The 15440-nt window shown below is 35.7% G+C and overlaps 1 protein-coding gene across 2 annotated transcripts in view; it reads left to right on the top strand.

Moving 5' to 3' along the window:
* Nucleotides 1-15440, top strand: part of LOC149577322 (uncharacterized) — an 82742-nt gene that overhangs the window by 55673 nt on the left and 11629 nt on the right. Inside the window, exons 3-13 of one of the 2 annotated variants that reach the window (XM_089823460.1) lie at nucleotides 8482-8567; nucleotides 8787-8856; nucleotides 8949-9097; nucleotides 9204-9299; nucleotides 9425-9495; nucleotides 12876-12937; nucleotides 13169-13232; nucleotides 13324-13408; nucleotides 13486-13612; nucleotides 13755-13837; nucleotides 13956-14022. In XM_089823460.1, the coding sequence (XP_089679586.1) occupies nucleotides 8523-8567; nucleotides 8787-8856; nucleotides 8949-9097; nucleotides 9204-9299; nucleotides 9425-9495; nucleotides 12876-12937; nucleotides 13169-13232; nucleotides 13324-13408; nucleotides 13486-13612; nucleotides 13755-13837; nucleotides 13956-14022 (919 nt within the window). In that variant the 5' untranslated portion in view covers nucleotides 8482-8522. The remainder of the gene's footprint in view (nucleotides 1-8481; nucleotides 8568-8786; nucleotides 8857-8948; nucleotides 9098-9203; nucleotides 9300-9424; nucleotides 9496-12875; nucleotides 12938-13168; nucleotides 13233-13323; nucleotides 13409-13485; nucleotides 13613-13754; nucleotides 13838-13955; nucleotides 14023-15440) is intronic. The other variant, XM_089823459.1, reaches the window with a different exon arrangement.

The following is a 15440-nucleotide window of genomic DNA, read 5'->3' as shown; positions in this document are numbered from 1 at the left end:
TGGAGTGCTACCCAAAACCTTTCTTCCAAATCACATTGTAAAAAAATGTATTCAAGAGCAGAAGCAAGTAGAGGAAGCTACTGGGAGGGCAAATTCTTCACATCTGTTGGAAAGTGGGAGGCCTCTAAAGAAAGGAAAAACGTTGTCTATGCCTTCAACTACCACTCCTAGTGAACCACCTACAGAGGGCCATCCGTTCTTGCATCTTCCTCAACAACAAATTGTAAGTAAAAGAGTAGTGGGACCCTTGGAATCATCATTCCAAAATGAAGCTGGAGACATTGCTGATCAAGCCATAGCTAGACATGTTTATGCAAATGGATTGTCATTTAATGTTGTTCGCTCACCGTATTGGCAATACATGGTGAGGGCAATTAATGAGGCTCCAAACGGGTTCAAGGGCCCTGGATATGAGAAGGTACACACCACTTTATTGGATGATGAGGTGGCCTGTGTAGAGAATGCCATGTTGCCCATCAAGGATTCATGGTTCGAAACAGGTGTGACAATAGAATCAGATGGATGGAAAGATGCAAAGAATCGTCCTTTGGTGAATGTTCTTGTAGTGTCTACAAGAGGTGCAATATTTCTAAAAGTTGTGGATTGTGAAGGAGAGGTAAAGGATTGTCCTTTTATTGCAAACATTCTCATCCAAGTTATTGAGCAAGTTGGCCCTTAGAATGTTGTTCAAGTAATAACCAACAATGCGAAGAATTGTAGGGCTGCCAGCTTATTCGTTGAGGAGTGGTATGAACACATTTTTTGGACACCTTGTGCGGTGCACTCACTCAACCTAATGCTGCAAGAAATTGGCACCAAGGTTGATTGGATAAAGAAATGTATGAAGAGGCACAAGAGATCCAAATGTTAGTCGCGAACCACCATATGATGCAAATCATATTCAGACAATTCTTGAAATTGGAGCTCTTGAAGGTAAGTTGAATTGTTTAAAATTTAAACATGTTTTAGAAATCTAGCCACTTTAGCAAACTTTCTATGTTTTCAAAATTTTAATCTATTACTGTTTTTATTTTAAAATAGGTTGCTAAAACTTGCTTTGCCTCCAATACTATTGTGTTGAGGTGCCTTATCAAGTTTAAAGACGCATTGACTAGAATGGTAACTAGTGCTAATTGGAATGTATGAAGGCAATCTAATAGTGCCAAGGCAGTTGCCATAAGGGGATTGATACTAAATGAATCTTGGTGGGATCGTGTTGAGTACCTTTTGAAGATCATTGAGCCTATATTGAGCATGATCCGATACACTGACATGTGTAGGCCTTGCTTGGGTGAGGTATATGATGGCATTGACTCCATGATTGAGGACATTAGAAATATCATAAATTAGAAAGAACAAGATCTTGATGAAATGTTCGTCGAGGAGCTACAAGTTATCATGGTAGAGAGATGGAACAAAATGACTACCCTTTTGCATTTGCTTGCCTTTGCATTGAGCACCAAGTTCTATAGCCAATCGGTCCTCAAGGGGATTACCACTAGAGTTTCCCCATACAAAGATCCTGAAGTTGCTCAAGGGTACAAGACAGCCCTTCAAAGGCTCTTTCCTGAGCATCTACGACCTGCGGTGAGGTCTGAATTTATAAGTTTTGCGAGCACCATTGATTGTGGTCTTGACGCTCTTGAAGACAAGAACAATGCTGATGCTCATAAATGGTGGTACTTCCATGGACAAAGATACCAACACTTGCAACCCATTGCCATCAAAATTTTATCGCAGCTAAGTCTTTTAATCTTAAAATTCTAATTTCTAGTTTCTTGTTGGTAAATATTCAAAACTCTAATTTCTAGTTTCTTGTTGGTTAATTTGCAAATCTTGATAGGTTGCTAGTTCATCATCATCTAAGAGGAATTGGAGCACATACTCCTTCATCTACTCAATAAAACACAATCGACTAAACTCCAAGAAACTAGATAACTTGGTGTTTGTGCATTCAAATTTGAGGCTCACAACTCACAAAGAGAATACATACAAAAAGGGGGAGGCAAAACAATGGGATGTCGAACTAGAGGCCGCGGAGTTGGAAGTCCACTTTGATGCACTTGTGATTGAAGATGGTGATCCTGAGATACATGGTACTGATGGAGCTGATACTGAGGCTATGGCTGAGATTGCTGATACTAGTGGCGCTAATTGTGCTTCTAATCAGCAACTGCCCAATGATGATAAATTTTTTGATGGTTTTGATGATACATTGCTATTTGATCACTATGAGTCTATGACTGATTACTGATTACTGATTATTAATGTTGACATTGTTGTTTAAAAGTTTTTGAATTGAAACATTCATATGGTGGTGTATTTTGACATTTTGTCATGCCATTCGAACAAAACCATTAATATATGTGGTGGTTGAATTTGCTAAGTTGTTTTAGATTAGCATAGTGGTGTATGAACTGGTTTGCTGCAGCATATTTTTACACACACATATATATATATTTTTAATTTTTTTTTTCTTCAATTTATTTTTAAAAGAAAAATCTTGTACGGACGAACTGAAAATGAACCAGAACCCAGCCCAAACTTTTTTTGATCAAATTTCGAACCCAATGTGAATGCATCCGAACCGGCAACTTATCTGAACATTATCATTAAAGTGATGTTGGAGTGGAAAAGCAACATCATTCATCATTTTGTTAGGAGCATTTCTAGAGCTTGTTCAACAAGTTTTGGAATTTTAAGGATGAAAAGTCTTGGAATTTCTCAGGAATTGGATTGAAATCCAGCTAGAGGTATCTCACAGTGTACCTACTGATTATTTCAAATTAGTGAAGTCCGCTGGAGACAAGTTTACAGAATAATTGCATTGCAGGAGAATGAATATTTTATTGTACAGAGACTGCATATTTTATAAATTCTACTGCTGGACAATAATATCATTTTCAGGATTGCTATGGGAACTTCATGATATTGTTTATCAGAACTGAAGGATCAATTTGGGCATATGCTGGTGAATTCTAACTTCTGAATGTATAGGCATCAAAAAATTCATTATGGCTGGAAATCAAGGCACACAAATGTTAGGCATGAGGCTTGAGCAGAGTTGAACTTTTTGTTGTAGCTGTTCATTTGAGGGTTTTAAATCCATTCAAAATCTGATTTTATAGGGTCGAGGCCCTGTCAAAACCTGTTTGACCCTTATTATAAAAACATTTTAATCTAAATTAATTTTAGAACAAAATAATATAATACTATTAATATTTTTTAATTCAAAATAATTAAAATTTTAATATAATCAGGTGCAGAGTATGTGGCTAGAGATTTCCAAGGCAATATTATTGTTGGGAGCTAAATGTCTTGGGGATGAGACCAATGACAAAGTGGAAGTTCAAGTGGGTCTAAGTGCAATTAAGGCACTAACAGACTAACGTGGACATGCTCTATTTGGAAGGGGACTCGGAGGTCGTAGTGAATGCTATCAACAAGGATAAAACTGGAATGTGAAACTTAAACAAGTATACAGACAAAATGTCAAAATCAACTTCTTGATCCTTTTTAGACTTTAAAATCACACATGTGAAATGTGAAGGTAATGAGATCATAGATAGAATGTGCAAATTGGCTGTATCACTAAATGATAGATTGAGAGGTGAATGGATGGAGGATTTGCAGGATGTGGATAGTAAGGAAGTGACTTTAGATGCATGATTGCTGATTACTAACTCGAAGGGTTTGAGTCTCATATCCTAGAGAAAGCCTCATATATTTCAAAGGAGGGGTTAAAAATTAGAATTAAAAAAAAAAAGGTCTTGGTTCTAAATATGAAGGTGTTCAAGTAGGAGTAATATTCAGCCCTGATTAATGTAGTACCAATGCTAATTATTATCTGTGGAGGACTGGTTTTATTATTGATGACAATAATGTGTATGTATGGGAGATCAGAGGTTGTTTATCAATGAGAGTGTATAATGATTAGATAACTCTCTCATTTGAGGCATACATTTATGCCACACGGAGTACCTTGGTACTCAATTTGGTGAATCTGGAGGAAGTTAAGTGGAAGATGTGAGAAGATGGCAAAGATGCCATTAAGCCCCTAGAAATTGGTATATTTGGTTGTCATTGTTTCTGTCTGTGAGGTAGGCTTGGTTTGTAGAGCAGAGATGGAAGCAAATTTTACCTTGCACACTGCAAGATGAGAACAATGATTCCTGGGGGAGATAACTAGGAAGAGATTGAAGAGTATCTTCTTCATTGATAACCCCCAGTTTTGGCAGATTATCTACCTTCCTTTGGATGAGGAATACTTCAATTTGGAGCAGAGATATAGGTCAAATATTGACATAGCTTCGATGGTGTTGGTTTGGGCATTAGAGCTGGGATCCAAGGAGGAAATTGTATGGGTTTTAAAAGATTTTGTAAAGCTAGAATGGCTGAGGGGCTCATCCCCATAGTCGCATTAGCTGAACTAGGAAATGGATTTAGAGCCATTTAGGGAGATTGACATGTGGTGGGAGAACGCAAAATTTTTTATCAACCCTTTTTGGTCTTAAGCCTCAATTCAGACATGGAACATCGATGCGATGAGGCTTAGGATTGGTGGGAATTGCTGAAGACCCATATCAGGGAAGCGGATAAGAGGAAGGGGAACGAGAGATCCTAGAAGGAATGAGGACTGAGAACAAAGGAAATTCAATGGTTGTAGCCTTAGAGGAGAAGTAGTTGAAAGGGTCAACGGTATGGAAGAAGATGAGTAAGTCGAGAATCCCGTTATTGGTTTAGTGTTTTTGTGATTTAAATAGGTATGAAATTCAGAAATATACTGTGTTTGGTTCTTGAGGTTTGCATTGTTTTGGCAGTGAAGGGCTATATTGTAATGGATGTTGCCCTATAATGATTGCAAATGACATTGTTTTTAAAGGAGTTTGGTTTTCGGGGAAAGGTTGATAGTAATAGTAGATGGTTTGTAAAGTGATTGCCTGCCCTGTTTTGGCAAGGATGAACATTCATTTTTGTAGCTATACGGGTGTTTTGGTTTGGAGCTGGTTGGGGTGTTTATATTTGTAAGTTTTTGTAAGCCTTGTTAATTGGGTGGTAGTGGTTAGAGCTAGGAAGAAATATATACTTTGCATAGGAATTATCTCTGGTTTTTGTAACTTATGTTTTTATATATTCAATATAAATCAAAATTATATTATCGATCAAAAACTAGTTTAATATCAAGTATTTGATTGCAACTTTAGTTGTGACTCACCTCAAACAAATTGAAAGGAGTTTTGACATTAAAACGCACAAAAGTTGAGATTAAGACCCATAGAAGAGTGCTAGAAAAATCCTGCAGATGCACAAACACAAATAAAATTTAAAACCATGGGGAAATCATGTAGAGAAATTGCGCAAGGAAAAATCCTAAAAAATGTTGTGCAGGGAAAATTACTTGAAACAACTGCTGTATGAATTCAGTCTGTGTTTAAGTTAACTAAAAAATTTAGTTTATTCCCCAAAAATTTGGGACTTCAAATTATTGAAGATTCACAACAATTATTAGAAGAAACCAAATTTCAATGAATTTAGCATGGCTAAAAGGAAATGAATTCTAAACAGAATCGTATGGTATCCATGTTGTGTTCATGACATATCATATGCTTGCCATTCTAGGTTCGGTGATACATGTACAAGAGAATGTGGGTTGGCATTTCCTGGAACTGTGCTAATATTTATTTATAAATAAATGTAAACAATTAACAATAAATATTAACATTTAGATATATAGGTAATAGTTCAACTTATATTTATTATTTTCTATTTTAATTTTTCCATTTTAGAAATTATAGTTTTCTATTTTATAAATAATAAATATAAATTTCTTTAATAATTTCTCTCTTTGTTGTCAATAGTTCAATACTTACTTTTTAATACTTTTCCCTATCGCGAGGAAGGATAAAGTTAAATTTATATGGGATCCCAAACTCGCAAAATGCAATTTTGGGATCTTTGACATAGGAGGCATTATTAGGAATGAATAGGTCATTTTTTGAGGAAAAAATTAAAACCCAGTAGATAAATTTTGAGGGAAAAAGTTTACAAAACCTACAGAGTAACCTTCATGCAGCAAAACACAAGATTTTACATGGTAAAACAGGATATCCAAGAACATGCAACTCACAAAAAGTGCATGCAACAAACATGCAACCCTTGAAAATCAGAAACTTTTTCTCAAATCAAAGAAATCACACAATCAAAACCCTCAAGCTTGAAATTTTCAGCAAAAATATTCAAAGATGAACCACAATTTTTCATAAAATACCTCCAACAATTTTTTATTTCAAAAAATTGAAAAACAAATTTCTGGAAAAAAATTCCAGATCAGAAGATGTTCAAATTTTATATAAAAATTTTACCAAATTTTATGAAATCCCTTTGACCCACTCTGATACCAGTTCTCAATTAGATCCCAGGAGACTTCAGCAGACGGAGCATAGAGCTACCAACACAATGCAACCCAAAAGGCCTAGCAAACCAAAAGGACAGGGGGTCTCCATTAACAATGGTGCGATGTTGTGTGTAGGTTACAACAGGACCCACCTCTGATATGGCAATCATGTGTCTATCCTGGTGATCACTATGCCAAAAGCTTAGGTTGTTAGTGAATGGCACTCATTGGCATTAAGGGTGAGGTTTTTGTCACACCAAAGTGCTTGGAGGCTGTTCCCCCTTGTGGACACATGGTTGCTTGATCTTGGGTAGGTGGTACATGTCAGGTGACCACAATGTGGAAAACCTACTTGATAATTAACGGTGTTCACTGGCATTAAGGATGGAATTTTCATCTCACCGTAGCATTTAAGAAAGCACCTAGAGGCAGGTCCCTTGGTTGACTCGTGGCTGTGCATTTGTGGGCAGTTCCGAGCCTTGGGTGCATGCCTGGCAGAAATCTGCAACACCCCCGTAGGGACATTACAAGTTGCTTTTTTCCTCTAACTTGAATTTGTGCTACTTTGCAACTTGTACATATCCTTTGAAGTTTATAAGTTGTATGGAAAAACAGTGTTTTAAAAGCTTGCTGGCTATTTAGTGTTGATAAATACAGTTGTGGGATAAGCTTCCCATGTTATATCATAAGGTATCCAGGTTTTTAATATGACTGAGGAAATAAGCAAAACATAGTAACGCATAATGACAGCTTGTATAAATTGAAGAGAGATGCCATTTTTCTGTTAAAAAGTATGATTCAATGCTTAAATCTTGGCAAAGCACAAACAAAATTGATCATTTGTACCTTATAAATCTGTTTTTTTGTCTTGATGTATAAGCCTTTCTTCAAACAAAATATATCCAAAAAAAAAAGAAAGCAGGACCACCCCTCTCAAGTTTGTGGGGAAAAGTTGGGGTGACGATTTCCACTATTAAGTCAATGTTCCCCTCCTACTTTCTTTTGGACGCCTTATAGAAATGCAATTCATTGGCCTAAGACAACCTCCATTTGTTGCCATTGGAGATATAGGAGTTAGTGATACAGTGTTACTACAGTGGTTTAGTTATACCCTGAAACCAAAGCAAGGATCCATTACCATAAGCAATTTCTTGCCATAGTTTCATCCTATTGTTTTACCATTTTTGATTTTTGACTGGAGTGAACTCAAACTGTACAATTCTCAGTGTTTTCCTGACAAAGTCCAGATTTAGATGACAAGGGAGTTTGATGGTTTGGGAATGGTGTACCACAAGATGAGGCTGGCTGCAAGTTGAAAATGGCACAAGAGATATTTAAGTATCTTTTCTTTGTTATATTTTCAATCATTTATCTCAGCATTCATGGTTTTTTTGCTCATCTGATTTTCTATGTTCACAGACTTTCATCATCTGATTGCTTTTATTGCATGCTTTTTTAAGTCAGGTTTTTCTGAACGTTTGCAGATTTCACTGGTAGTGGATCATTTCTCATTTGCATTTATGGGTGACAAATATATTGAAAATAATTGTTTTTTTGCATCTGCATTACCTTTTATTGGGATTTTATTTTAACAAAGATCAAGTTTGTTTGAGTTTCAATACCTTGACTCCGTTTTGCAGTTTTTTGTCTCAGTTGGGTATACCAAATGGACTAGGTCATTATATCAATCATCCAAAGTTCAAACTTTCGCCAAAGAACATTTAAGGCTAGAATGTCTTATTGTCCTTTGGGAAATCACACATCATGGCTCATCAAAGAATGTTTCTGTATGGCTCGTGACTAGTTTTTCTTGTTTGTATATTTTAGTATGACTACTGTTATCCCATTCAGCTTTTGTTATTGTTATAGATAACACTGAAAGCAAGCCACATTTCTGGTCAAATACGATAGCTTTCGAACCACTATATGTATTCTTCAATAACAGTGTAATCAAACTATGTCTGAACCTTTTCTATAGCTGGTACAACAACTATATTATTATTTATTATTCGAATTAGGAAATAGTTTGGTTTTGCTAATCACTAGAAGATGTGGGGAATGACTATGCATTGCCCTTTTCATGTTAGGGTGCAGGGTTACTTGAAGAAGGGCCATACGTGGGTCTTAAATGCTTGACTTGCACTGTAAAAGTAGAGACGGACTTAAGTGCATGGTATTTAAAGTGAAATCATTGTTGCAGGCTATTTGTAGCAGTTTAGGATTTTGTTTTTTGGTTTATATATTTAGGATCTATAGTAGCTAGGGGTTTTCCACTAAAAACACGCTCAATCAATTTCTAATAGCTTCCCAAGGGATTCTGCTAAGCTTCAGAATGTTATGATTTGGAGGTGGGCTATTTTTGGTCTCTAATACACCCATTTTGCTTCTCCAGGAAAATGTGAAGACCAAACACCCTCAGCTTTTATACGAAACTAAGGTTTACAAGCTTCTAATGGGAGGACGTAAGGATTCCAGTCCTTTTTGGTAGCTTCTTATATTTAAGATCTTCAGTAATATTGCTGATGGATGTTTTTTTCCCTTTGCTACATTGCAGCTGGAATTCCAAATATAAGATGGTTCGGTATTGAAGGAGACTATAATGTTCTTGTAATGGACTTGTTGGGGCCAAGTCTTGAAGATCTCTTTAACTTTTGCAATAGGAAGTTTTCTCTTAAAACTGTACTCATGCTTGCAGAGCAGATGGTATGCATGCCCATTGTCTTGTATAATACTATATTGCAATATCAAATATTTTGTACTTTGTTCTTGTTGTTATTGGAAGCACTGATGCATATGTAGTATTTTTCAGCTGAATAGGTTAGAGTTTATACATTCAAAGGGCTTTATTCACAGGGACATTAAGCCTGATAACTTTCTCATGGGTCTTGAGAAGAAGGCAAACCAGGTATACTTTTTTTTGTGTTTGAGAAATACAATCTTCTGCTTTGTTACCATGTTTATCAATCTACGAGTTGGTTCTGTTGTCAATGTTTATGCCTTGAGATAAACCTATTTTCACTTATTTTGAAGGTATTTATGATTGATTTTGGGCTAGCAAAGAAGTTTCGGGATCCAATCACTCATCGTCATATTCCATACAGGTAATCAAAGATATTTTGTGTGTTTAGTCTTCTTGATGAAAACTAGGTCTGTGCTTTGTTCCTTATTTTCATTTTCTCATCTCTGTCATGGAACCAAGAAGCTGAAGACTCAGACCTGTTTGTTAGAGTCCATCAGATTAAAAAAATTCAAACATGGAAAATACTATACAAAACCCTAATATTTGTTCAAAAACACCATTAAATCTGTATGATTTGTGAAACATACAGTACTGTAGCATGTATTAAAGAGCACCATTTACATTTTCTAATCTGAAAATGAAAAGGAAATCTGTTGAAAACTGACAATGTTTGGTGCATTGTAAGTGGCTATGCTTCTTTGTTTCAATGCAGGTGGCTCCAGTCCTCTGCATGTCCTAAGTAATGCTGTCCTAAGAACCGTTTTAATCACATGTAGCAAAAGGTGCTCACATGGCCCCTCTTCATGACAACGATGGTGGCCATTAATACAGGCATAGGCTAGGGGCGTAAAGTCAAGCGGTTATCCCAAGATGCTTTCTTCACATTCGTACATGTTTTCAGTTAACAAGAGTGGTAAATCAAGTTACAATGCTTAACTATTTCAACATCAATTCCCCTGGTACAGGTGCTCAGATCAAGGGACTCAGCATTATATAGATACAGAAAGAAAAATTAAGTTTACATAACCTTCAAACTATGTCCCAGAAGATGCAGATAGAAAACTCGGACAACAATCACCAAGAGGCACACAGCCTAAGTAAAATGATTCAATATAAATCCTTGACTTGGAAATATCCCATGTTCAATTGTGCTGTATATCTCCTGTACATTGTTGCTGATCAGAATGAAAAAATTTTGCCACCTCCTGGAATTGAAAACTTATTCAGTATCTGGTCTGACCTGGAAAAAATGAGGAAAGGAAGCCCCTACAAGGTTTAAAGAATAACTGGCAGTTAAGGTGCCTTTCTGGTTGTGGATGGATAACTGACAAGCTGGCCACCTAAGGCCCACAAATTTGGTAATAGTTGTAGCCTTGTACGTCTCATTGTCAGAATCATACATAACAATTTGTGCCTGTTGAAATGAGATAAGTGCTAGACTGAACTGCCAGCAGCTAGTAACGTTTATAACTGTCACATCCATCCAAGCCTGTTTTTAGCATATAACTGCCCAGGTAAGACCACTGTGTCTCTATTGCTCATGTCTAGTATCAATGTGGCAACTGTGTGTGAAAGACCAAGACTAGGCGAAGAAAAGAGGAAGGTGAGAATTTCAATGGCCTAGTCAGGTGACAGGAAACCGCTACAGCATTGAGGATCATGATCCCACAAGCAGGCACTTGAAGGAAGGAAATATATAATTCCCTGACACAGGTAGACATAGATTTAAGAAGGCTGTTATGCAGGTGCTTCAGCCCTTCCAGAAGCAATCAGCTATACCCAGCAGACTGACCATGTGTAAGAAAAAAGAAAGAAAAGAAACACAACAAGAGAACCCACACAACTAAAATCAGACAGAAAACTAAAATGGTAAAAAAAGATAATTTTGGCCATGCATTATTGCATGGTCCCTGGAATGATCTTGCATCAACATCCAATACTATAAGTGCCTCCAATATTTTCAATAATGGACCTAAATCTTTAATGGCTGAAGATGCTGCAAGCAAATATAAAATATCCAGCTATTGAATCTTCACGTTGTGGCACAGAGTCTTCTAAAAACTTTCACAGTTTGTCTTTTAAATTAGTATTTATTACTTTAGGCTTTTAAGTGTTGATAGCAACTGTGTGTGTTGGGGGTGGGGGGTGGTGGAGGTGGGTTCCTTTAAGAGAAAATAAGATTTGAATTTATACTTTGGAGGGAAAATGAGCTTTCATATTACTATTTAAACCAATTCAAAGATTTGTGACATCATGTGATTTTATGAAATTAGTCTTCAAACAGACTGGACATCTCGATCATTTGCAATTGCAGATTGGAGGACAAAAAACCCCTGATCCCCATATCCAGCAAGTTGACAAAAACCCTGGACAGCATTAAGGTAATCCACTCGGCAATTGCATCCGGGTGGCTCTTGTCAGCTCTTGGCTAGTGACTACAACTCTATTTGGGTGCTGGTTTCTATAGCATCCGATTGCTGTGAATTCGTTATATTTCTGATAATAGTATCACTGTTATTGTTTAGGCAACTGAATTGACTGTAAGTGTGGTCTTCTGCCATAATAAGTGGACTAATATTTATTGCTTCTTTTATTTTGTGAAGCCTATTAATTGTTAACATTGACTTATTTGAAATTAGATCCAAGTGGAGTGAAATCAAATTCAAATGTTGTTTTGATCAGTAAGCTGCAGCTCAGGGTTGCTGTAGGTATTAATCAAAATTGAATTTTATATTTTAGGCTCTGGTCTTTCTGTGTCTAGTATTTATACTACATGAACTGTATGCTATCAAATAGTGCTGTTATGTCAGGAAGCACCGAAAGCCTGACAGGTTTCCTACCACATTTTTATCTGCTATACATTATACTCTTGATTTCTAACTTGACATTAACTCTTGAGAAAGGAACAACCCTTTGCTGCTTTCTTCCTGTTCTGTAGGAGTATGTTGGTACTGCAGTTGTAGAGGAATGAGAGCCATGGCACAACTGCTCCAGGGGAAAGAAACCATCAGATGTCTCCTGGTGTAGGAATAAGTACCCCCAATCTGGCCACCTCTTACCACCTTTTCAAAGCCCCCTAGACTCTCCTTCTCGATCATGCCTTCTTAGATGGCCAACACTCACTCTTTCAGCTCCCTTAGGTCCAACAGTCCATCCACAAACTTAGAAGACATGAAAATTAAATTGAAATATTGATCAGGGGAGATTTTGCAGAAAGGGACATACTGGCAACTTAGCATTTTTTATTAAATTTTGTTGAGAATTTGAGAGTAATTGGCAACCTTGAACAAATTATATGTATGCACTATATTTGGCATGAAATAACAATAACAGTTATTTCTATATTTTTACTAAAATGCGAGCATTTTTCAAGTTGGTGATGGTTATTTCCATATTTTTATTAATATTGAGCATTATTTAATTTGTTGGGGATTTCATGTTCTAAATCTTAGTAGTTCAATCCATTTACACTTCCAGTTTTTTGTGTCAATGCTGTATAAGTGAAATGCAACTGCTTTGAACTGTAAAATAACTGCCTGTGAAATTCGAGTCTTGATTTATTTTGCCACTATTAAGTTTGAGTGGATTGTGCGGTTGTGCTTTATAGCATTTGTTGATGAACTATATCAAATTATTTGTGTTTTGTCAGCTATTCCTATTCCTCTTACTTATTATCAACTATTACTAATAAAGATGTGTGAAACCTTAAACTCTGAGATAACCATTAGAATTGTCATACAGGGACAACAAAAATTTAACTGGGACTGCTCGATATGCAAGCATGTATACTCATCTAGGGGTTGGTATGTAAAGTCTTCTAGGTGTAAATTCATTGTGATTTTATGATTAAATTTTTGTGCAGAGTGAAAAATTGGCTTATTAGTAATGTTGTCTACTGATTTTTCGCATTAGATTTTTAAAACTATAATTATAAATTTAAAAGAATTGTCAATTCTTGTATGTTTCTTTCATTCTTTATTGGATCTAGTATGAGTTTCTCATTTCATTTGGTACATTAATTATTCTATGGGCAGAGCAAACCCGTAGAGATGATTTGGAGTCTCTTGGATATGTACTTCTGTATTTTTTGAGAGGAAGGTATGCCAATTTGACTTTGTTTAGCCACAAAGATCACGACTTTGGTTTTCTAATGAAAAATGATTTAACTGAATGACATTTTTTTTCGCAGCCTTCCCTGGCAGGGTTTAAAAGCAGTTACCAAAAAGCAGAAGTATGATAAAATCAGTGAAAAAAAAGTTACAACACCCTTTGAAGTAAGAAACGCTATACAGCAGTAATAATTCTTATTATCTTAGCAATCAGCCTTTCTTAATGTGTAAATGTTTCCCAGGTCCTGTGCATGTCTTATCCCCCAGAGTTTTTAAACTACTGTCTTCATGTACGGAAATTACGGTTTGAGGATAAGCCTGATTATGGATACTTTAAAAGCTTGTTTCATGATCTTTTCATTCGCGAAGGTATGTCATCATTTGAAGTTCTTACACAGCTTAAAAAGTATCCTGTGGGGGAACTTCTATGCTATGCGATGTCTTGTTTATGTATGTGGTTGACTTACAGAAAAATGCATTAAATAATAAGTTTTCTTCTTGTAACCTTCAGGATTTGAATGTGATCATATTTTTGACTGGACAATTTTGAAATATCAACAAACCCAAATTGCTAACCTACCTCCAAGAACTCTTGTAAGTAGCTTGTTTTAATTTTTTCTGCATGTGGTCTTGAAGTATCTTTATAATTTTGGCTGGGGCTTGTTTCAGGAACATTTTTTTCAGATTTGTATTTGTTGTAATTGCATGGCAGGATGCAGCTGGAGGATCAAGTACTGGGCCTGCATTAACAACTGGTGCTGTTTCAGAGAGGTATCCAGGTATTGTTTTATGCTTATATTAGATATATGCTCTTTTGATTATTGAAGTGATTTATATCCCTACTCTCTTTTATACTAATATGGGTTGATTTTCATAATTATAGGGTTCAAAATTACTTAGTCAGGATGACTGAATCAGTTGTTTTTGCCATTTTCTTGCCATGGCATCAAAAGTCATTTTCAGGATTAAATCAGGACACCAAAAGAGATTTTAAAAAATGGGGAAAACATGGAGCTCTCCAAAAAGGGAAAACGTTGCAATTTTTTAAAAATTTGAAGTCATTTTAGTCACTCATAGTCATAGTCTATAGGAATAGAGAACCAATTAAAGTGAGAATTTACTCTGTATTTTATACCATGGATGATATATGTTCATATTGCTAATTATGTTCGCAATGCATACTGCATAGTGGATAAATGCTAACTAGATTCAAATAGTTTTCAATTCTTGAATTATGATCCAAGTACAAAGTCAACCTACAATCTAATTTTCAAATTTTAAAAAATTAATATAGCCTACTACTTTCGGTGCTATGAAGAGATTACGTTAGAGGGCTGTAGGTCTTGACAATGAACCTCTAAGGTCAAACTGTCAAAGTCTTTCTTGTCTCCTTCCAGTCACATTAATAATAACATTGGGCTCTTTAAGGATATTAATATCTACCAGACAAAAAGGAGAATTATATTTATCTAATTGAAAATCTGGATCAATGACATTGGTTGCTCTTCCTCAATGGCGCCTGATTTTTGCCTTATATAAAATAGAATTGGTAATTGAAACAAAGCATTGATTACAATGTAGAATTACAATTGTGGATATTTTAGAATTGAAACCTCAAGCTTTCTTCCACATTAGGTGGAGTTATGGTGAAAATACATGAAGTAAAAAAATCTGTTTGGTTTTGCATGTGTTGGAATACGTGTTAAAGGAGTCCCACACTACTTTGCTAGTTACATAATCGAGAAACAATTTTTGAGGATAAAATCAAAGAATGAAACCGAGAGGCCAAAATCCGAGACGGAGATCATACAAAACACTGGTTTTAAGGAAAACTGGTAAATCCTTTTTAAAAGTTGGAGAGCCCTCCCGAGAGGAGAAAACCCTTAATTTTCGAGGAACAATTTAAAAACTATAAACCGAAGATAATTTGCTTTAGGGACAACATTATTAAAACTCACTAGAAACTTTTTAAAGGGAATTTTTTTAATGAAAACCCATTAGAATTTGTTTAAGGGAAAAAATTATGGAAATCCATTAGAAAATTTTGAAGGAAAAATTTGTGAAAACCCATCAGCAGATTTTGAAAGGACAAAATAATGAAAACCAATCAGAAATTTTTTAAGGGATAAAATTATAAAAACCCATCAATTTTTTTTCAAAGGGATAAACTATGAAAATTAATCAAAAACATTTCAAG

Source organism: Cupressus sempervirens, chromosome 1 (assembly GCF_028749045.1).
Source record: "Cupressus sempervirens isolate cs-2001-9-10 chromosome 1, ASM2874904v1, whole genome shotgun sequence".
NCBI lineage: Eukaryota > Viridiplantae > Streptophyta > Pinopsida > Cupressales > Cupressaceae > Cupressus > Cupressus sempervirens.
Note: the sequence above shows the minus strand (reverse complement) of the source record. Positions and strands in the feature narration are given on the sequence as shown.